This window comes from Cibotium barometz, chromosome 4, assembly GCF_041138505.1.
Source record: "Cibotium barometz isolate CiBa-2024 chromosome 4, ASM4113850v1, whole genome shotgun sequence".
NCBI lineage: Eukaryota > Viridiplantae > Streptophyta > Polypodiopsida > Cyatheales > Cibotiaceae > Cibotium > Cibotium barometz.
Window position 1 is genome coordinate 20,468,595 of NC_141049.1, and position 24,724 is coordinate 20,493,318.

The 24,724-nt window shown below is 45.8% G+C and overlaps 1 protein-coding gene across 1 annotated transcript in view; it reads right to left on the bottom strand.

The window, feature by feature from the left end:
- Positions 1–705: 705 nt before the first annotated feature.
- The window catches only part of LOC147639020 (transcription initiation factor IIA gamma chain / TFIIA-gamma (TFIIA-S)), a 38,748-nt gene continuing 14,729 nt past the window's right edge, over positions 706–24,724 (bottom strand). Inside the window, exon 3 of the mRNA XM_086786639.1 lies at positions 706–1,076. Coding sequence (XP_086642765.1) covers positions 936–1,076 — 141 coding nt within the window. The 3' untranslated portion in view covers positions 706–935. The remainder of the gene's footprint in view (positions 1,077–24,724) is intronic.

The following is a 24,724-nucleotide window of genomic DNA, read 5'->3' on the forward strand; positions in this document are numbered from 1 at the left end:
TCAAAGCAGCTCTGTATCACCATCACGTAAAACTCAACCATACAAGGACTCCCAACGTTTGTCATTGCAAAATGTACACAAATGGTAATAAGGATTTCTTACTAAAACTCTCCTTACAAGGGTCTCTATCAAACAGGTATCAGGCAGGCTCAAAATCAAATACTAGTAGCCAAACTACAAAAGATGCAACATATCAAAATAAAGTTTTTCATGTCACATTAGTTCACCTCATACTTGCTTTTCTACTGCTCAGATAAGCATTCCCCCCATTACACATACAAAACTACATGGTTATTTCCTAAATGACGGGGGGTACAACTGAGGGATTCGTCAAGACAATGACACTTCGTTGACAAACTTGGAGGTCTTACACAGCTTCGTAGCTGTCACTAAATCCATTACACGTGCACATCCAACACCAAGTGTATAAGGAGGGATTCATCAAGACAAATTTCAGGACGCTTCATTGACCAACTTGGTGGTTTACACATAGCTGACACTAAGCCAACCAAGAGTAACAATGACAACCACATGACACATCATCACGATGCACATCTTAAAGAAAGACAGCCTATCATCTAAAAGAAAGACTTAGCCTAGGTTATATTGGCAAACACACATCGATATAAAATCCCAACTCAGAACGTCCTGCATGAGTTGTGTCCATGGCCATGCCTCGTAGCATGGGAGCCCAGCACTCCGTAATTATTATCCAAAAAAAAAAACTCTACAGTAAATGTAGGTTAACGGGCATACAATTCACTCTTATAAAAAGTGATGAGCAGCAGAGAGTTATACGACATCCAAACCAGCACTATGCTGATTGTTTTAAGTATATAGGAAAAGTATGTCGGAATTACATTCTGACACCCAGCACAATTGTTCACAAGAGCTTAGAGAGGCCCAGAAAATACAATTCAAGCAAGACTTAAAATTTAACGAGTCAAGACTTTGGCATCACAAGCCACAATCTTCACCAAGTCAACTTGCACCACGTCAGCATCTGTCTTGAACGAGGCATTTTCAAGAAAGAAGGTCCACACATTATCATAATATCTGTAAGTGTGCAAATGACCCTGCAAAAAATTCAAGTCACTCAGTAACTCTCTCTCTCTCTCTCTCTCTCTCTCTCTCTCTCTCTCTCTCTCACACATACACACAATGAGCTCATACATTTCACTGATCCACCCTAGATTTCAATGATTGACCCTAGCAAGCTGGCAGATTTCATTGACAATTTGAGTCATCCTAGCTGGTCTATTCTCTTCTATGCAAACAATATAGCACACAGCATAGGCCACTGCCACTACAGGACCTGAGTGTAAACCTTCGAAAGACCAAATTTATGGTCTGTAAAAATACACTCACATCTTGGAAAAAGAAAATACACTTTCGCAGCCACCACTGAGCCACTGGCTTCCATGGTCAGCTTGAGTGTAAACCTTAGAAAGACCAAATTTATGGTCTGCAAAAATACACTCACATCTTGGAAAAAGAAAATACACTTTCGCAGCCACCACTGAGCCACTGGCTTCCATGGTCAGCTTTCAAGTGACCGTCTGCTTAAAGGAGTATCACTCAAGCTTTTCCAGATGATTGGTCCAAACCTTGGACAGGGGTCACCCACCAGACTACGGCAGCAGGCCTCCCGTCAATCTGCTTGATCATTTCCTCACCCGATGACCTCAGGCAGCAGCACCTTTCAATTCCTCATCGAGATGGCTCTCAGTTCCTAGACACCATCAAGTCCTCAGGGCTCCCTGGCCAGTGTTTCGTCAATCACCAAATAGGACACATCGCATGGACCTGTTCCCAGTGCCATGCTAGATGACAGCCACAGCAGCCTCAACAGGACAGCCCTGCAACAGAGCAGCCCAGCCTACATAGAGGCCCCACAATTTGATCTGAGGTCTAAAAACGTGCTCTGCTTCTGACCCATAAACCCTGATGAAGTATTAGCCACTTTAGAAGGTAAAGGTCCTTGATGGGGCAGGTCTGAACTGGGTTGCAGGTAGCCAAGCTATGGGCGCTGGAACTGGAACATCATCATGGCTTTTGATTAACAAAGATAAACGAGAGAGACATAGAGAGAGAGAGAGAGAGAGAGAGAGAGAGAGAGAGAGAGAGAGAGAGAATTAGACAATGCTAGAGACAGTAAAGTACACGACTCAATGTGACATTAGCTTGTTATCTTTCAACGAAGTACATGTACCTTTATAGGTTACAAAGGTTCTCTTCTAACGTCATTGCTTATGTCATCACACAAATATCTAGATATTATTTATAGCACTCTAAGAGGTGGTTCACACACAAACACATAAGTGGGTGTTTACTCCAGAAGCACCTCTTCCCCTTATGATCACTTGTTTCCCACCCTTGCAAGGTGGTACCAAATGTTATGTACTGTACGGATCCGTACGTACTGTACGTTGTTTGGTACGGAACAAAAATTTTAAGGTACGTAAAAATACGTACCATTGGTAAAAATACATAAAAATACGTACCATACAATTTCAATCAGGATTCAGCAATCATGCAATGCATAATATTTAGTGGGCAGCTCAGCTCTGAGAGAGAGAGAGAGAGAGAGAGAGAGAGAGAGAGAGAGAGAGACTTGAAGGAGAGAGAGGCTGAGAACTCAGTGCACGGTCCACAGATGGCGGGCTAAGGCTCTGAGAGAGAGAGAGAGAGGGAGAGAGAGAGAGAGAGAGTTATGTTGCTGCCTTGGGGGCCTGAGCAAGGGTGGGTGGGGAAAGGGGCGCGGGCCAGCATATTGCCAGCCGTACTGGGCGCCAGTGGCGAACAGAGAGGGCGGCTACGCACAGAGGCACGAAGCGAATAGGGGCGGTGAGGGCAGAGGCGAACTGAGGCGGCGGTGAGCAGGGGGCGGCCTAGGGAGAAGGCGACGGCGACAGTAGCGAAGAGAGAGAGAGAGTGCGACTGTAGAGGAGAGAGAGCATGGCGGCTGGCCCTTACCGGAAGGTTGAGGTCGTACGGCCTCCAGAGTCCAGACGCAAGACGCAGGCACGCCACACAGAAGGACAAAACGGCGAAACCCAAAAAAAAACGTACGGATCCCCGTACGGTACGGATTGGATCCGTACGTACGTTTTGATCCTACCTTGCACCCTTGTATGAGGCAAGTTTGTATCTAGCCTGCCGTGGTAGTACTTAGCCCTTTGTGGCTCTTTTTTTTTTCTTTAACTAATCAAAGGATCTTTTTCTCGGGAAAAAAAAAGTGGGTGTTTACTCCTTTGCTAGAGGATGTTCACACGCACGCGCACATATTTAGGCTTAATAGCCTTTCACATGCCCAACTCCACCAATGTCCTCGTATGTTTGCTCAGTGATGGGCATCTCCAGCACACCCTACCATACAAATAAGGAAACTCTTATCTTTAGGGTGACAACTACACTACTGTAAGAGGAAGGTTTTGTGCAAACATGAATAAAAGCAAGGGAGGCACGGCTCTTCTTTGCAGAAATATGTGTATCAAGATGCACATAGATACTAGTCAACATAGCATCCAGAAGGAAAACACCTAAGCTGAGATTTGTCCCACCTATCAAGGATCAGCTGATGAATACGATGAAAATGATCTTGCCTATTTATAGGCTCATGGAATTACCAGCCATCTAGCTGTCTGCCAACTGAGGACAAGAATAAATACATAAAATGCCAAACTGCCTATAAATGCCCTCCAGCTCCTATCTACCTTGGGTAAAATCCCTAGCATTAAGCCTGTCAATGCATGAAGAGGTTCCTAATCATCGCCAAAACTGGGGATTAAGCATGTCCACATGTTGTGCATGTGACATCCCCTCTTGCTAAGCTTGATGACGGGAATCCAACTGATCTTGGATGATTGACATCAGCCTTGTATTGCATGTGTACTCCATCCTTGGCATCCTACTTCCAATACTCGAGGCACACTTTGACCACTTGGATCTTGTCTTGAAAACCTTTTGCTGCAACCTTAGATTGCTCCAATCTCTACCCTCCTTGAGCTGAAAACCTGTACCTTTCTTGTGCTGAGAGCTAGATCCCTTCTAAGAAACCTGCAACCCCTTGTTCTTCCCCTCATCCTTGTATCATGGCTGCTGCCGGGCTGAGCATCTCGGGGCTTCATACCCATGATACCGACCTCAGGGCTCTATACCCCATGGCTGCCCTCATTCTGGCACCACCAGAATACCTGATGTTGAAGAACCACTTGGCTCCATTTTCTTGTTTGGACCAAAAAACCATAGTTACCAGGGGACGGGGACGGGGACGGGGGACGGGGACGGGGACGGGGACGGGGACGGCTAAAGGTAGGGAACGGGGACGGGGGGTGGGGACGGCACTCAAAATTGTTAATTTTAGAGGAGTAAAGAATCAAGATTAATCAATCAATAACAACAAGCTTTCTAACTCCAAAAGTTATGAATCATGATACACATTACATTTAAAATTAAATTACGCTACGAGGTGCAAGAGTCAAGAGTCAAGACTTGCAAAGTCGGAAAAGAAAGACTTTAAAGTTGATAACATTAAATAGATATACTCAAAAGATGTTGGGGCCTAGGCGATACAAAATATAAGTCACTCGCGGGCCTAGGCGATACAAAATATAAGTCACTCGCTCTCATACTCTGCGCTCCCAATAAGAGAGGTGCTAGCCTCATGATCATGAGTGCGTGAAGTGTGGATGGGGTTTGTGTCATCCGATGAAGGCTCATGATGAGAACCATCTGTCCCACCCTCCTGTGCAATAGTTGTAGCTGCCTCCTCCTGTTCCATCTCCCACTGTGTAAAAGTATCGGCATTGCATCTTGCACTCTTGCCAAGCATGCGCAAGTTTGCGCTAATGAAGACAAGATCATTAGCTCTTTCCACCCCAAGCCGATTTCTTTTCTTTGATGAAATGTGGCTGTAGGAGGACCATAATTGCTCTAGGCAAGAAGAGCTAACGGACTGGCTTAAGATCCGGATCGCCAACTGTTGTAGCTCTGGTCCATCTGATCCGAAGTCCTCCCACCATAATGCTGCACCAACCTTGAATCCGGAGAGGGTGGAGAGGAAGGTGGTGGAGTAGGAGAGGGTGGAGAGGAAGGTGGTGGAGTAGGAGAGGGAGATAGTGGAGAGGAAAGCTTGAGTAGGAGAGGGAGATGGTGGAGAGCCTAGAGGTACATCATCATTCATGGAAGGCTTGAGCAATGAGTAGAAGAGGAGTAGCATAAGCCCATTATATAGCATATGGTAGCTCTCTCTCTCTCTCTCTCTCTCTCTCTCTCTCTCTCTCTCTCTCTCTCTCTCTCTCAAACGGCCAGCCTCAAACGGCCAGCCGCCAACGGCTAGTAGCCGTTGCCCGAAAAAAAAACGGCTACTTTTCTGTAGCCGTTGCGCCGTTGCAGGCGTCCCCCGTCCCTGGCTGACAACGTCCCGCCGTCCCCTCCGACGGGGACGGCCGTCCCCTTGCCACGTCCCCTCCGTCCCGTCCCCTGCTCCGTCCCGCGCCTGCAGTTAATCGGGACGGCGTTCCCACGTCCCACGTGGCCGTCCCGCCGTCCCCCTGTCACTATGCAAAAAACAGCCACCTTTGTACAATGCGTTTTCCAAATCTGCACCAATTTAGCACCCCTAGGACTTCTACCAAGTTCTAATACTACAGTAACATGTGGAAGCTTACACACAAGGACTAGACTTCGATAGATAACTTTCAGTGCTTTTGTTCTTGATGATGTATAGCACAACATAATGAGAATAAGAGTCCAGAGAGAGAAGAGAGACATTACCCAAGGTTGGGTCCCAAAATACCCTCTGAAGGGCCCCCACCACGTATGGTGTATTTGCTTTATTGAATGAATAGAATGACAGACTGCTGGCTGTAGTAAATAACCAGGACTGAGCTGACCTTGGAGACCTTCACTTGGAATGACTTTCAGCCTGAAGATGACCATCTTCACCTTCCACCTTGCCCTTGGCTCTTCTTGGCTGTCTAGACCCTTAAACCGCAGCTATTGCAGAATATATGAGATGATTGATACAAAAAGGCTGAAGTTCATTTATATAGGCACTCCCATATGCTGGTCGCTTTGTTCAACAGCTGTCGGCCTGTTTATATGCTCACGACTAGGCAAAAAAAAAGAATTAAATGCCATCGCTTCCACACGTGCTGCTGGACAATAGGCCGGCCTTCTACTGGCCGGCTGGGCTACATATGGCTGGCCATGGCTAGCCCCCAAACCCATGGACTCTTCGTGGCTCTTGGGCTGGCCCTTTCATGGACCATGGGCTGCCATAAGATTGGAAGCCCAAGCAAAGCCCGGTCCCCCTCTACATCATTCGAGAGGGTTACACAGATGTGCGGAACATGCACTAAGTTCATGTGCAGGACATGCACACCTGACCATGACCCTCTACATCATTCCATAGTCATCTGATCGCCGTTGGGGCAGGTCAAAGTCAGTCCTAGACAGTCCTTTTGTAGAATTCAGTCCTAGTAAGGTCATGGAAATTGTACAGCATTATGCATCTTTTTGTACCATATCAATATACTGAAAATACAATTCATCTCTCCTCTGCTGTCTATTCATTGATATTGCATTAGTGTTCCTAATTAGAAGGCTTAGGGCTGCATCAAGTACATTAAGGCTTCTGCGCATGCAACACTACAGTGGATCCCTGGCTAACTCGTCCCAAACATGAGCTCACGAAGGGCCACTTACCACTCAAAGTCGTGCACCTACTACACACACATGTCCACGTGGCATCCAACTACAAGATGCATGTGACATCTAACACCTAGCGATACCCACTCGTAAGGTCAATGCAGTTGAAACATGCAGACCCATCAAGTTTATCAAGAATGTCATCTATCCGTGGGATTGAAAACGGTTTCTTAATGGTAAGCTTGTTTAAAGCCCAGTAATCCACACACGCGTGGAAGGAACCATCCTTCTTTTGCACTAGCAGGATAGGTGAACAATATATCGAAGAGCTTGGCTGAACCAAACCTCGGTCCAACGATTGGGTCACTTGTTTCATGATCTCTTCTTGTTGTGCTCCATATATGCGGGTCTATTTGGCGAGGAACTACCCGGCACCAAATCAATGCGGTGATCCTCCGGTCCTTCAAAAGGTAATTCTCCTCGCAAAGCTTCTATAAAACAATCCTTGAATGTCTCCAAGAATTTCAGCCTATCACTCGCAAGAGTATCTACATTTACATCATCACATTTAACACTACCACCTACATAAACTAAGTTCGCAGAAACACTCTTTTTCATTGCTTTATTAATCTAGACATGAGATACAACAGGAATAGTGTTTCTCTCTTGGCCAACAATAATAACATGCATGCGTCCCTTATGCATAAAAGTAATCATGTTTGTTTTATACTCCTTACGTGGCTTGATGCGGAAAAGCCATGGCTTTCCCAACAATACATCATGTCCCTGCAATGGTGCAACCAAGAAATTCTCATGATCAAGGTACCCCTGGATATGTATGCATAACTTCCCAATGATAGGGTTCACTTGCACTTGCTTTCCCACAAAAGCGACCTCCGCCTCAATATGGGGTCCCATCCCCCCTACATCTATGTTCAATGCAGATCCCATCTGCACAAAAATGAATTTATATGTGGCACAATCATCAAACATAAAGAGTGCAACATGAACTTGAGTTGTCCCCAAGCTTTGCAAACCATTCTCTCTTTGTCATCATTTCCTGTATTCCCTTGCACATCGGGAATGGCATGCATTTACCCTCGTTACCATAATGCTCCCTTTGCTCAAGAGTTAGGCTAAACTTGTGCTTTCTCTGTGAGGCATCTTTGGGCTACGTATTTTCAACCTTTCCCCCACTTCTGGCATCTTTCACAAAAGGTTTAGAATGTTGTCCATCCTTTTGCATGTTATCACCAACCCTCTCTTTGAAGACCTCCCATGTCTGAACTGGGTTGCTAGAAAGCTTTTCAATGATCCACCAATGGGCAGCCGACTCCTTTAGAAACATGCTCATGCAGCAAATCTTCGAGTTCTTAAAGAACTCATCACTGAAGGCAATATCAAACTGGGCTATGAAAGCTATTGCTCGCATCGTAACCACCATGATAAGTTTCAAACTTTACAAATTTATCACATGCCTTGAATTCTTTAAGCCTCTTGGCATGGTGACCCTCCTCATCTGTCTTTCTCTTCTCCCTATCTAACAAGGCAATAGTAGGGGCATGCACATGAACATGGCGAGAAACATGTGGCACAAAGGCATGTGCCCTATGCAACGGTGACCTGTGCAATGGTGGCCTCCTACCACTTGCATACACAAAAGGATCCCTTCATGAAACTCACTCTCCATGGGCATACTCAATGGCATGAGTAGCGGGTGACATATATGATTGTCCTTGGCTGTCCCATCATTATGCATGACTTTCAGCCCATGACAAGGTCTTCCCTAGTTAATTCCATAGCCAAAGTACAACAGCTAACACGTTCAACAATTTCCCCACGGGAATCATGCATCACATATAAATTTCCACCAAGTTTGCTACTCTCTTTTGCATGTACATCTCTTCATTTTCCTGACCCATGCGGCGTAGAGGCTTGCTTTGAGGTCACTGAAACCTCATCCTTGTGTACATAAGACTTGATCCTACGAGATAAATTGGATCTTTAAATGATAACAAGGAAGAAAAAGCTCATATGATTGCTCTCTTATTCGTCTGGTAATGACATAGGGTCCACGGACCACAATACTTGAGTGCCAAATTTCTTGTACTTTCGTAGAGAGACAAGGGACATTGTGGATCTTTAAATGACAAGGAAAAGTTCATATGATTGCTTCGTATGGTAATGACATAGGGTCCACAATACTTTAGTGCCAAACTTCTTATACTTTCTCCTCACACAAGTCCTTTGACACAAAGCTCACCTGCTTTGCCTTTGACCACATCACTATCTATGAGATAATTGAAAGCTATCTCCCGAGGGTTCACACCCAATTCCTTGGCCATGGGGTCCATAGTATGTGCAATCATAGACTCGGCCTTTGTGGCCTCCATAAGCTTTTGAACTTGCGGGTTCTCATGAAACATCTTCAGCTCTTCCTCCTTGGCATTCAACTACCTCTTTAGGCGTTCCATCTCCGCCTTCAACACATTAGGGTCATCTTCATGCATCCCCTGTTGGCTTTGAGAGTGCTGTCCCAAATGCATTTGCTTCTCCACCTAACCTGTATGCATATGCCTATTACCCAAAGTGATGGGGAGAAAACCAGAATTAGGGTTTAGAGTTCATTCATGGGAGACATACACAGAGAAGCAAGGGAGAGAGAGAGAGAGAGTTGTGGGGATAAGTCAACTCATGAGGCATGAGTGTGTGACTCCCCTATCACACATGTATATTGCACTAGTACACATAGTGCACTTAGTACATTAAAAGTACTAAGTGTACTATGTACTATAACTTATGGGCTTGTACACACTATAAGGGTGGGCATTATGCCTTTACCCCAACAACCTCCCACTTAAAGGCAAAGTGCCCTTAAGTAAAGGAAAAAAAATCAGCATGTACATGATAATATACAAGGCCATATCAAGGCTGAAAATGGCCTCATCCAATGCCCATCAAGTGTCTGCAATGAGCAAACCGCTCCGGAGGCAAACTCTTCGTCAACAGATCAGCCGGGTTGTCATCCGTGTGAATCTTAACAAGCTGAATTTGCTTGTTCTCTATCACCTCTCTGATGAAGTGATACTTCACATCCACATGCTTCGTCTTTGCATGAAAGACAGGGTTCTTTGCCAACTGGATGGCACTCTGACTGTCACAATGCAACAATGGAATATCCCCTGTATAGCCCAAATCAACCACTAACCGAGATAGCCATAATGCCTCCTTGCAAGCCTCTGTGGCTGCAATATACTCGGCCTCTGTAGTAGATAAGGCAGTGCACTTCTGCATCCTGGATATCCATGACACAGCACCTCCTGTGAATGTAAATACATAACCGGTAGTAGACTTCCGGTTATCTGGATGACCGGCATAATCCGAATCCGTGTAACCATGCACTAATGCATCCTGTTTGCCAAAGCAAATGCACAAATCCTGTGTGCCCTTCAGGTATCTCATGACACCTTTCACTGCTTCCCAATGCTTCTTGCCAGGGTTGGCCATGTATCTAGAAACCACTCCCACTGCAAATGCAATGTCCGGCCTAGTAGCAACCATGGCATACATGAGACTGCCACAAGCTGAAGCATACGGAATCTTGGCCATATCAGCCCTGTCTCTATCTGACTGTGGGCTGTCCATAGCACTGAGTTTCACATATGGAGGCAAAGGAGTACTAGCCTTCTTCCCCCCGTCCATATTGAACCTCTGCAAGACTTTGCCAATGTATTCCTTCTGAGACAAATACAACACATGCTGATTTCTGTCCCGAAGTATCCGCATACCCAAGATGTGATTTGCATCACCCAAATCCTTCATATCAAAGGTTTGATGCAGCCTCTGCTTCAAGGCATCTATCTCTTTACGAGATTTCCCGGCAATCAACATATCATCAACATACAAAATGAGAATCAAGAGACTGCCATCCAAAGCTTTCTTGGTGTACAAGCAGTGATCTATGTCACTTCTCCTGAATTTCTGAGATTTCATGAATGTATCAAATTTATGATACCATTCTCTTGGTGCCTGTTTGAGCCCATAAAGACTCTTTTTCAGCTTGCATACAAGCTTCTCCTTTCCACTTACTGCATAACCCTCTGGCTGCTGCATATATATCTCCTCATGGAGATCACCGTGAAGAAAAGCAGTCTTCACATCCATCTGAATCAAGTCCAGATCATCATGTGCAACCAAAGCTAACACAGCTCTAAGTGTGGTCATTTTGACCACTGGAGAGAAGATCTCATCAAAGTCCACACCATATTCCTGCTTAAAGCCCTTAGCCACTAACCTGGCTTTGTATCTTGGCTTTGCATCTGGTGCAACTTTGAGCCTGTAAACCCACTTGCATGGCAAAACCTTCTTGCCTGCAGGCAAAGGCACCAACTTCCAAGTTCCATTTTTATGCAGAGAATCCATCTCTGACTTCATGGCACGCTCCCATAGAGCTTTGTCTGCCCTTTGTAAAGCCTCCTTGTAACATGAGGGCTCCCCACAGTCAGTGAGCATCAAGTAGTCAACTCCTGGAACAAACCTGTCAGGGGCTCTGGAGGGTCTAGTGGACCTCCGTACCCAATGACCATCATTTGCAGGTTGCTGTCCAGCCTGCATATCACCCATTGGTGGCTCCTGTTCCATGCCATAAGGCTGAAAAATCATGCCCGGTATCTCCTCTAACTGTGGTATATCCATAGGGATATCTTCTGCCATCTCTGGCTGTCCATTTGGACCATTTTCAGCACCATTTAAGGGCTGGTTTTCCTGCTGTAATGCCTGATTTACAGCCCTTGGTTGTTGTCCATGATGTCCATCATCATCAAAGATGACTCTGCCAGGCTCCTGTTGCCTTGCAGGCTCCTTATACATGCATGTTTCATCAAAAATGACATCATTGCTGCGTATGATCTTTCTATTCATGGGATCCCAAAGTCTATACCCCATTTCACCTCTGTCACCATATCCTAGGAATATGCATTTGTGAGACTTAGGATCAAGTTTGGTGCGCATTTCCCTGCGTATGTGCACGTACGCAACGCAACCAAATACTCTCAAGTGCTTGTATGACGGAGGCTTCCCTGTCCATACTTCTTCTGGCACTTTCCCACCAAGCCTCGTGTTAGGTGACCTGTTTATAAGGTGAACGGCTGTCATAACAGCTTCAGCCCAAAAACCATGAGGTAATGCAGCATGTGACAACATAGAACGGACCTTCTCCTGTATGGTCCTGTTCATCCTCTCTGCTGTCCCGTTTTGTGGAGGATCATAAGGAGTAGAGAGCTCCCTCTTGATGCCTTTAGCATCACAAAAGTCCTGAAACTGTTTGGACATATACTCTCCACCATTGTCGGAACGCAAAGCCTTCAGTGTTTTGCCAGTTTGATTCTCAACAAGAGCAACAAACTTCTCAAACACTGAGAATGTATCACTCTTCAAACGAAGAGGATAAACCCACACCTTGCGTGTGGCATCATCTATAAATGACACAAAATATTTTGCCCCTCCCAAAGAAAGCTGAGGCATCTCACATACATCTGTATGCACAAGCTCTAACTGAGCATCTTTCTGTCCAAGAGCTTTCTTGTGGGGGCACTGTAGTTGCCTACCATATATACAATGCTCACAAAACTGAAAACTTGAAAACTTTAGAGAAGGCAAGTAACCCAAACGAGACAATTGCTCCATTCCCTTGACACTCATGTGTCCCAACCGGCTATGCCACATAGAGATTTCCGGCAGCTCGGTTGCATTTACATTAGCATGGTGACAAACACCTGCATGCATAAAGTAAAGAGTGTCCACCTTAGAGCCTCTGGCAACAACCAGTGAGCCCTTACTAATGTTCCACTTTCCACTACCAAATGTGGTAACATAATCAGCATCATCAAGCTGTCCAGTAGAAAGCAGATTCTTCTTGATCTCAGGCACATGCCTGACATCATGGAGCATAAGCTGTGAGCCATCTGAAAATACAAGCCTCACATCACCTCTGCCAAGTATCTTGCATGCATGGTTATCACCCAAATAAACAACTCCTTCATTGCCAGCAGTGTACCTGACAAACAAGTCTCTGCAACCTGTGACATGAAAGGAGGCACCTGAATCGATGATCCATGAGTGCATACCATGACCACCTGTAAGAAGTGAATGGGCATCAAGTGAAGACGTAAAGAGGACCTCATCCTCACTGCCACCTGCATGTGACACATTGATTTCTTCAATCTTGACTCCACTTTTGCCCTTTGGCTTTACATCTTTGGCTTCATCCTTCTCTTTGTCTTTGCCTTTTCCCTTTTCTTTTTGATCATTTTTCCATTTGTAGCATTGCTTTTTGATGTGTCCCTTTTTGCCACAATAATGGCATTCCAAATCCTTTTTGGAGCGAGACTTGCTCCTTCCCCTTTCTTGGCTTTTCCCCCTTTGCTGGGATCTCCCACGTGCATTCATTGCATTGGACTTTCCAACAGAGTTGTTTTTCCTGTTCATCTCTTCTTGAAGAAGAGCACCCTCAACATCTGCATATGACAGCATAGCATGCGAATTGCTAGTGGCTGTCTTGAATGTGTCCCAACTCTCTGGCAAAGTGCATAACAGAAAAGTGGCTTTGAACTCATCGTCCATTGCCAACTTTTGATTAATGACCTGGCTGACAATACCATTAAACTCATTTAGATGGGCTGTCATAGAAGCCCCTTCCTTCATCTGAAGGCCTATGAGTTTCTTCAACCAATACACTTTGCTTGAGGCACTTTGTTGGGCATACAAGTCCTGCAATCTCTGCCACATTCCCCAAGCTGTCTTCTCTTCACGAATGCTGAAAAGTAATGAGTCTGACACAGACAACATGATAGTAGATCTTGCCAGCTCATCCATATCTTCCCACTCTTCAGCTGTAAGAGAAGCGGGCATCACACCCCTTTCTTTGATAGGCTTGTGCTGCTTTTTCTGGAGCAACACATTGTAGCACTGGGTTTGCCAAATATCATAATTATGCGAGCCTTCAAGCTTCTTGATGTGAAGCAATGAAGAGCTCTCACCTGTGGTTGCCATAGCAATATGCAACCTTTAATGCCTGACTCCCTGCAAATGTGCAAACACTGCACCCAAAGCACACAAAGTGCTCACAAATGTTCTCCCAAGCTTTATCTCCCACTGCGGAAGCAAGAATGCAACTTTTCTCCCACTTTATGTGATGAAAACACCAAAATCTGGTTGCTGCAGATTTTGGACAGCACCTTAAATGTGCTCTTTTGCCCTTCCAAAGTACTGTACAACAGTACCAAGTGCTTACAAATGATGTACCAAACCTGTACCGGCAATTTCAGCAGCTGAATTTGAACCTTTTGATCACTCAAAACAGTGTACAGCCATGTCAAAACATGCACAAAGCTGTGCCAAATCTGTACCAGCAGGTACAATAGCAAAAGAATGCTCTCCTGGCTGTCCAAATGAGTGAAAATCAGACTTTTACAGTCCTGTACACTGCATACAACAGTTCCGAACAGAAATTGGGCAAAAGCCCCTTGACTGAAAGCTGATTTCTGAGGATTCAAGGCATAAATGTCTTGCCTGCTGCTTTGCCAAGCTCAACAAGCATCCGAACTTGAAAAGCCCCTTGATTTGAGATCAATTTCTGATCATGTATGGTACATTGGCGCACATGAAGGCATCCAGAGTGTTCACGATGCTTCCCCCTGGCCACATATACATCCAATACATGAAAGCCCCTTGATTTACAGGCACATTGAGTGCTTGTAAGGCATCAACACATTATCCACAGCATCAAATGCGATTGCCTGCATGCAAATCAACTCAATCGGCACAAAAGCCCCTTGATTTGCACTGCAATTTGCTGCAATTTGCTGCAATTTTGCCCAAATGTGCGATTTTTCACATCATACAGCATGTATGAGTGCTTAATTGCACAATTACATCAAAAGCCCCAAATTTTAGCATCCAATTTCCTGCAAATTGATCCTGATTGTGACCAATTTCCTGCAAATTTATCCTGATTGTGACCAATGTCACCCAATTTTGCCAATTTTGCTCAAAATTGAGCAATTCGACACCTGTATCTGCTCAATTGTTGATTGTACTTGCTCAATTGCAAATCCCAAAAAAAATTGAGGAAAATACCTTGTAATTTTCTGATTTTTCTCTGATTTGCAGGCGAATTTGGTGCTGTAGTTCGCTTCTGGCCTCTTCACACACAGGCTAATGGAGAGTCGAGATGCTGCTGCAGAATTTATGTGCAGATATTGAAAAGGGCAGCTGTATTAATGCAGGCGGCAGTTCCTCAGGCGTGCTCCTCAGGCGTGCTCAGAGGTGAGTAGATAGAAATGCCGACGAAAGGAACCAAAAAACACTACGATGGCAACCACCTGCAGAGGATGGTACATGTCGACACATTCTGTCTTCTACTGCACCTGTATAGACGATGTTTGGAGCTATGCTGGCTCTCAGCAACAGACCATTCACGCCTCCTCTTCACTATTTGGTCGACGGCGATGACTTTTGCACCGGCCACGTTGGAGCCGATACCAGTTGTTCTCACCCAGCGATAACACGCCTGCTCTACACGCGACGGCCCTCACCAAAGCTGGCGGCTATAGGGGGTCGCTCGTAGGCGTGTACGATAGACGCCCGCCTGCCTTCGCCTAATACTTCTTCGCTCACGCCTGGCGCCAGTGATTAACACGCCTGCAGCCTACGTTACGGGTGCTTTCCTCACGCCCAGCTGCCTTGCGCTTCAACGACCTGCTGTCTCAACAACCACACACAGTGCTCTTCTACAGTGGATTTCCAGCGTTGCAGTTCTGCACGTGAATCTTCCTCTGCTCGTGCCAAACTCAAGGCTCCAAAGCCGAGCTTCACCCGCACACACACGGACACAACCGTGGCTCTGATACCAGTTGATGGGGAGAAAACCAGAATTAGGGTTTAGAGTTCATTCATGGGAGACATACACAGAGAAGCAAGGGAGAGAGAGAGAGAGAGTTGTGGGGATAAGTCAACTCATGAGGCATGAGTGTGTGACTCCCCTATCACACATGTATATTGCACTAGTACACATAGTTAGTACATTAAAAGTACTAAGTGTACTATGTACTATAACTTATGGGCTTGTACACACTATAAGGGTGGGCATTATGCCTTTACCCCAACACAAAGCATCAAAAGCATGTGCTGGTCATGGGAACTAGGCCCTTGCCCACTATTTCCATGGTTGTCCATGGTGTATGACGGTTGTTCATGTAGAATGCTAAGGAAGACCTCCAACACAATGTCTCTACCATTGCCTCCTTGGAAACTACGGGCACTAGAACTAGCCCTTCTGCATCTAGATGCTCCGCTTGTTAGCAGTCATCTCCTGTCTGTACATTACACCAAGGCCCCTGTTGTGGGTGTGCCCGCCCATTTTAGGTGTTCCCCCATTTTTCCTCATTCTCCATCGTATTTTCCCATTTTTTGCTGGGTGTGGGAGGACTGTTTCTGGCTGTCAGCTGTATCAGATGCTGGCCGACTGATTCTATGCTACCTGACTTGAGTCTCAGTGCTGGCCGACTGGTCTTTTGCTGGTCGTGTGCATTTATTGCTACTGTCGGCTGTTTATGGACTGGCCGACCAGCAGCCTGGGGAAATATAAAATGGCCTTGGCCCCCCACACTTGTTTTGTATCATATTCGGGATTTTCTTGTGTATATAGAGCAGAGCTACACAGCTTTTCTCTCCCTCTCTCATCTGCGTTTTGCTCTCTACAGCAGTTGTCTTCATTTCCGCTGTGCATTCTGACATGGTATCAAAGCCCCAGGTGGCTTGAAACTTGAGACAGTGGGACCTCGAGGGTTTGCAGATTTGTGGTGCTAATTGGAGATTGCTTGGGCTGTTCAGGCGTTGGAAATCGGGTAGAAGGCAGCCATCACCGTTGGACAGCCACCTCGCATACTATTTGCAACCTCTTCTTCATTTTTTTTCCCAAGCACCCTCTCTTCACAAGACTTTGTGAACCCTTGAGATGCAAGACTTGCTTGAAATGGCTGAGAAGCATGGGAAGATCCCTACACTCCCCACGTTCCCAGTGGATCAACAGTTGGACGGGAACAACTGCGGCATATGGAAGGTAATGATGGAGTCTGTCTTGGAGTCTTATGACTTGGCTGATTTCATTGTGGTTGGTGTTCCATGGCCGGAGCTGGAAGACGGGGAGTTGTTACCCTCTACTCAGAAAAAACGGGAGGCTCAGGCACAGTTGTGGGATCGTGTCAATGCCCGTGTGCATTCTTTCATCTTCCTTAATTGCACACCACAGGTGATTAATCATATAAAGCATATGACGCTGGCCAAAGGGATTTGGCAGCATTTGGATTCTCTATATAACAGGGTATCACCCATGAAGCGGATCCCCTTAGAAATATAGATGCAGGTAATGAATCCTGAAAAGTCTTCGACGATGCGGGAGCACATCAACAAGTCGCAGGCTCTTCAACAGGAGGTTCTTCAAGCTGGGAAAGAGATATCTTTAGAGGACATGGCCATCACGTTGTTGTCTCATTTGCCCTCTCAGTACTCAACATTTTACTCCTCTTTGATCACCAGTGGTGGCAGGCTCAACACCATCACATAGGAGGAGCTTCTACCTATGGTCTTGGACCAAGAAGAGCGTTTTACGAACCCTCCATAGAGTAGAGGTTCTGAGGCCTTGACTGGCCAGCAATCGAAAGGCCGTAACAACAACAACAATAAGGGCAAAGGAAAGTCTTCATCGGAGAAGTCTTCTAAGAAGAAGCCCGATTCAGACCGTGAGAAACTGAAGGACGAGCGGTCCTATAACGATTGTGGCAAGAAAGGCCACTATTGGAGAAAACGTCCTAAGCGGAATATCAGGAAGAGTGCTAATTCTTCAGCTTCAGCTCCTAAGACTCCCGCCTTTGTGCATTTGGAGATTTTGGACACGAATGCTTTATCTTCTTCGAGCGAGGAGGCAGTTGGCTTCACCGCTAATGATACTTGGGAGCGGATTCTTGATAGCAGTGCTTCCAAGCACATGACTCCTTCCTGTGAGTTCTTACAGGATTTTAAACGACAATCAATTCGCATTTTCATTGGCGATAATTCCACTATACCGATTCATAGTGAGGGTAGGATGGAGATTATTCCTGATAGCAAAGGGGGGAAGCATTCCTCTCGTGTTCTTTACGTCCCGGAACTTGGTTTTCATCTATTGTCAGTGCATGAGGTTTGCAAGACTGGCTTCCGGGTGGATTTTGAGGAGCATTATGTTGCTCTACGAGATAGAGAAACAGGCCAGGTTGTATGGGAAGGCGGAGTGGAGAACGGTATCTACAAACTCTCAGCACTCTCCTCTCTGACGAGCACTCAGATCGGTGACTTGTGGCACTTCCGTTTTGGCCACCTGAATGTGGATGCGCTACGTCAGGCTTTCCGGGACCAATTGGTGGATGGCTTGCCAGATGTTAGCAACTGCACGGACGTTGTAGTTCTTGCATTCGTGGTAAGCAACACAGGGAATCTTGTGTGGACCTATGCAGACCCCATCCTTGGGAGGTTCTTTGTATTTTATTCTGCTTGTTGATGATTGTCACAGATTCACATGGGTTTATTTCCTTTCCCAAAAGAACCAAGCTTTTGCTCGATTCAAGGAGTTACATGTGATGGTGGAGAAAGAGTCTAGATTGCAGATAAAGACTCTTCGCGCTGACAAAGGAGGAGAGTTTTCTTCCAATGCGTTTGTGCGGTTTTATGCGGAACATGGCATCATGCGGGAACTGGCCAATACAGGTTCGCCTTCAGAGAATGTGGTTGAGCAAAAGAACCGGACTATAGTGGAGATGGCGAGGACGATGCTAGAGCATCGCGATCTTCCTCGTCCACTTTGGAGAGAGGTTGTGGCTACGGCTGTCCATATCCTTAACCGATCTCCGACGACTTCAATACCAAAGATGACTCCATTTGAGGCTTATTTTGGCAGGAAACCAGATGTCTCCCATTTCCGTGTGTTTGGGAGTGATGCCTATGTTCACATTCCAAAGAAGCAGAGAGGGAAGCTTGTATTTGTGGAATATAACTCTCTTTCCAAAGGATACAAGTTGTATGACTCGGAGCGGAACGAGGTGGTTGTCAGCAAAGATGTTGTCTTTGATGAGCATGTTCCAGCTTCCACTGTTGATGAGCCGCCACTCCTTGGAGACCTAGATGAGTCTGATGATGATTCCCAATCTATTATTCCAACTGGACAGCCTCAGTCACTTGTAGAGGTTGATCCCGCGACTAGAGTTGAGCACCCGCAGCAACAAGAGACTCCACATTCTATTCGAGTACCTAGCTGGTTATTAGACACCCTTTAGGAGTCGGGTGTTACGGAGCTTCCCTCCGAGTGGACCACAGAGGACGAACCTCGAAGATCGCACAGAGTTCGTGACAAAAGCCATTCAGAAAAGCTCTTACAAGTAAACTATGCTTTGATGTCTCGTATCATGCACGAAGACCCCACTACCGTCAAGGAAGCTCTTTCTAAGGATACGTGGAGGAAAGCCATGCACGTGGAACTAGATGCCATAGAGAAGAATAAAATTTGGGAGTTGGTTCCGAGGCCATCAAAACGGTCAATCATTGGTGTCAAGTGGGTCTTTAAGACCAAGTATACATCTAATGGGTCGGTGGACAAACACAAAGCCAAACTTGTGGCTAAGGGTTATGCTCAGCGGCTTGGCATCGACTATGAGGATACCTTTGCACCGACAACGAGGATGACAACGATTCGGACCGTTCTTGCCCTTGCCTCTTCTCAGTGGTGGCCCGTATATCATATGGATGTCAAATCCGCGTTCCTTAATGGTGACTTGCAGGAAGAGGTGTACATTGAGCAGCCTCCAGGCTTTGAGATTCCAGAATCAAAGGGGATGGTTTACAGGTTGCGGAAGGCCTTGTATGGTCTTATGCAGGCTCCAAAGGCTTGGAATCAGAAGATTGATTCCTTCTTTCTACGGACTGGATTTCAGAGATCAGTTGCAGATCCTAACTTGTATCCATTTCAAGAACGCGGTTTGGTCACGTTAATCGTGCTTTTTATGTGGATGACCTCATTCTCACTGGCGGTCATGTGGAGCACATAGCAGTGACGAAGGCTGCCTTGTCAAAGGAGTATGAGATGACCGACTTAGGCTTACTCCACTTCTTCTTGGAATCGGAGATCTAGCAGACCCAAAGGGGGTTCTTTGTCTCTCAGCAAAGGTATGTTCATGAGTTGCTTGAGGCCTTTGGGATGGAGAACTGCAAGCCTATCAAGTCACCGATGGACCCGAACATGAAGCTTACAGTGAATGATCCTTGTGAACTGGTTGATGCATCTCTATATCAGAAGCTTGTTGGTTCATTGATCTGGTTGTGAACACCAGATTGGACTTGAGCTTTCCTGTGGGGCTGTTGAGCTCGTTCATGCAGACACCTTTGAAGACTCATTGGCACGCAGTACTGCGAATCTTGTGGTATCTGCAAGGTACAAAGGATCTTGGACTCTTCTACGACACTGGAGGGGAAACGAAGGACCGAGTCCGACTCCAAGGCTAGAGTGACTCAAATTGGGGAGGAGATCCAGACACGAGGAGATCCACATCAGGCTATGGATTTACCCTCGGCTCAAGAGCTATATCATGGAGCAGCAAGAGGCAGCCAACTATTGCCTTGTCGTCTACACAGGCAAAGTACTGAGCTGCTTGTGGTGCTACTTGCGAGGTTGTGTGGCTGCGGAGGTTGCTTGGCGAGATTGGGTTTCCACAAAAGGAGCCCATGGTCATCCAGTGCGATAACCAGAACTGTATCGCTATTGCTCGGAACCTGATCTTCCATGCCCGGACCAAGCACATAGAGATACAATATCACTTTGTTCGTGAGAAGATTTTGGCTGGTGACATCTTACTTGTTTATTATTCAACGAAGGACAATGCGGCGGACCACTTCATGAAGTCTCTACCTCAAGCTATGCTCCGGCAGCACTCCAGCTCACTGGGGTTGGTTCCACATCCAAGAGCTAAGAGGGGGTGTTAGCAGTTGAAACCGATCCCATCGAGTGGGAATAGACTCCGTTGGACACCCACACGCGTAATAGCACAACTTAATACCACAATTTGAAATGGACAACTTAATAACAACTTGAAATTGAAATGAAATGAAATGAGATAAATGGACACCAGCACTGGGGCCGGAACGGGCCGACCCCCCCCCCCTCAATATATGATATATTTATTGGGAGTATTTAACAAATACAATGCTCCATGGGTTCCAAGAACCAGATGATGTCCATGTACAAATGAATACAGTACCAAACAAAAGGCTCGAAGTAGATATTCGAAGTAGAACGACCACTAGCGTGGTCCAGTCTCTACGGTCCTGTGCTTTCACTGGACTCCGCGGAGAGCGCCCCACTGGTGTTCCAAGACCACGCACAAACAGGCGCTCTCGTACTAACGCCTGGCTCTCCCGATCTCAGCACCTTTGGACCGTGGTTCTCCAAGAGCTTGGACTACCCGGCACCGAACGGGTGTTGCCGTGGAGAGAATCCCTTATCAGATTTATCACAAAGTACTTTACTTAAATCTGAAAATTCACTTACTTGTGGATGGCAATTGGAAGTCCAATACCCAGATGTGTCTGTGTAGAAGGTGTAGCCACCTAGGAAGTGTAAAATCCTCTTGTAGCCGCCAATGGAAAAGAAGTGCAACCTCTTGCAAAAAGGAGATGGAGCAGCCGCCTAAGGAGAAGTAACGCCTTGCTGCAGGAACACAGCCACCAGATGTATAGGAGAAGGTGGCTCAGCCTAAAGAGGCGTGGAAGAGCAACCAATATAGTCGCCTGGCTGCAGTGGAGAAAAGGCAGCCTGGTGGAGGAGATGGAATATGCGCACCTGTCTGCTGGAGAAGACTGCCGCCGGCGCACAGTAGCCTTGTTGGTGATGGAGCGCCAGCCGCCTGCTGGAGGGTGGCACACAGCATTTATTATTTCTCATAGATCGCGATAGATCCACAAACTAGTGTTTTGTAGTAATCGTGGCACAGGTATTGTTGGGGTAAAGGCGTTATGCCCACCCTTATAGTGTGTACAAGCCCATAAGTTATAGTACATAGTACACTTAGTACATTAAAAGTACTAAGTGCACTATGTGTACTAGTGCAATATACATGTGTGATAGGGGAGTCACACACTCATACCTCATGAGTTGACTTATCCCCACAACTCTCTCTCTCTCTCCCTTGTTCTTCTCTCTGTGTATGTCTCCCTTGCTCGCTTTTAACAGTAGCGAAGCTGGGGTTTTGGAATCTCTTGAGGCTCTGCAGAAGAGGGGAAACCAGGAGTTTGTCACCCAGCCGTCCCTACCTGCACAGCTGCAGGAGCATCAGCATCAGCATCAAGCATCAGCACCAAATTCGCCTGCAAATCAGAGAAAAATCAAAAAATTACAAGGTATTTTGCTTCATTTTTTTTTGGGACTTGCAATTGAGCAGGTACAATTATCAATTGAGCAGGTACAGGTGCCCAATTGCTCAATTTTTGAGCAAAATTGGCAAAATTGGGTGACATTGGTCACAATCAGGATCAATTTGCAGAAAATTGGTCACAATCAGGATTAATTTGCAGGAAATTGGATGTCGAAATTTGGGGCTTTTGATGTAATTGTGCAATTAAGCACTCATACATGCTGTATGATGTGAAAAATCGCACATTTTGGGCAAAATTGCAGCAAATTGCAGTGCAAATCAAGGGGCTTTTGTGCCGATTTGGTTGATTTGCATGCAGGCAATCGCATTTGATGTTGTGGATAATGTGTTGATGCCTTACAAGCACTCAATGTGCCTGTAAATCAAGGGGCTTTCATGCATTTGATGTATGTGTGGCCAGGGGAAGCATCGTGAACACTCTGGATGCCTTCATGTGCGTCAATGTACCATGTATGATCAGAAATTGATCTTAAATCAAGGGGCTTTTCAAGTTCGTATGCTTGTTGAGCTTGGCAAAGCAGCAGGCAAGACATTTATGCTTTCAATCCTCAGAAATCAGCTTGCAGTCAAGGGGCTTTTGCCCAATTTCTGTTCGGAACTGTTGTATGCAGTGTTCAGGACTGTAAAAGTCTGATTTTCACTCATTTGGACAGCCAGGAGAGCATTTATTGCTATTGTACCTGCTGGTACAGATTTGGCACAGCTTTGTGCAAGTTTTGGCATGGCTGTACACTGTTTTGAGTGAGCAAAAGGTTCAATTTCAGCTGCTGTACTTGCCGGTACGAAGGTTTGGTACATCAGTGGTGAGCACTTGGTACTGCTGTACAGTACTTTGGAAGGGCAAAAGAGCACATTTGAGGTGCTGTCCAAAATCTGCAGCAACCAGATTTTGGTGTTTTCATCACATAAAGTGGGAGAAAAGTTGCATCTGTGCTTCCGCAGTGGGAGATAAAGCTTGGGAGAACAACTGTGACCACTTTGTGTGCTTTTGGTGCAGTGTTTGCACATTTTTGCAGGGAGTCAGGCATTGACAGGTTGCATATTGCTATGGCAACCACAGGTGAGAGCTCTTCATTGCTTCACATCAAGAAGCTTGAAGGCTCGCATAATTATGATATTTAGCAAACCCAGTGCTACAATGTGTTGCTCCAGAAAAAGCAGCACAAGCCTATCAAAGAAAGGGGTGTAATGCCCGCTTCTCTTACTGCTGAAGAGTGGGAAGATATGGATGAGCTGGCAAGATCTACTATCATGTTGTCTGTGTCAGACTCATTACTTTTCAGCATTCGTGAAGAGAAGACAGCTTGGGGAATGTGGCAGAGATTGCAGGACTTGTATGCCCAACAAAGTGCCTCAAGCAAAGTGTATTGGTTGAAGAAACTCATAGGCCTTCAGATGAAGGAAGGGGCTTCTATGACAGCCCATCTAAATGAGTTTAATGGTATTGTCAGCCAGGTCATCAATCAAAAGTTGGCAATGGACGATGAGTTCAAAGCCACTTTTTTGTTATGCACTTTGCCAGAGAGTTGGGACACATTCAGGACAGCCACTAGCAATTCGAATGCTATGCTGTCATATGCAGATGTTGAGGGTGCTCTTCTTCAAGAAGAGATGAACAGGAAAAACAACTCTGTTGGAAAGTCCAATGCAATGAATGCACGTGGGAGATCCCAGCAAAGGGGGAAACGCCAAGAAAGGGGAAGGAGCAAGTCTCGCTCCAAAAAGGATTTGGAATGCCATTATTGTGGCAAGAAGGGACACATCAAAAAGCAATGCTACAAATGGAAAAATGATCAAAAAGAAAAGGGAAAAGGCAAAGACAAAGAGAAGGATGAAGCCAAAGATGTAAAGCCAAAGGGCAAAAGTGGAGTCAAGATTGAAGAAATCAATGTGTCACATGCAGGTGGCAGTGAGGATGAGGTCCTCTTTACGTCTTCACTTGATGCCCATTCACTTCTTACAGGTGGTCATGGTATGCACTCATGGATCATTGATTCAGGTGCCTCCTTTCATGTCACAGGTTGCAAAGACTTGTTTGTCAGGTATACTACTGGCAGTGAAGGAGTGGTTTATTTGGGTGATAACCATGCATGCAAGATTCTTGGCAGAGGTGATGTGAGGCTTGTATTTTCAGATGGCTCACAGCTTATGCTCCATGATGTCAGGCATGTGCCTGAGATCAAGAAGAATCTGCTTTCTACTGGACAGCTTGATGATGCTGATTATGTTACCACATTTGGTAGTGGAAAGTGGAACATTAGTAAGGGCTCACTGGTTGTTGCCAGAGGCTCTAAGGTGGACACTCTTTACTTTATGCATGCAGGTGTTTGTCACCATGCTAATGTAAATGCAACCGAGCTGCCGGAAATCTCTATGTGGCATAGCCAGTTGGGACACATGAGTGTCAAAGGAATGGAGCAATTGTCTCGTTTGGGTTACTTGCCTTCTCTAAAGTTTTCAAGTTTTCAGTTTTGTGAGCATTGTATATATGGTAGGCAACTACAGTGCCCCCACAAGAAAGCTCTTGGACAGAAAGATGCTCAGTTAGAGCTTATGCA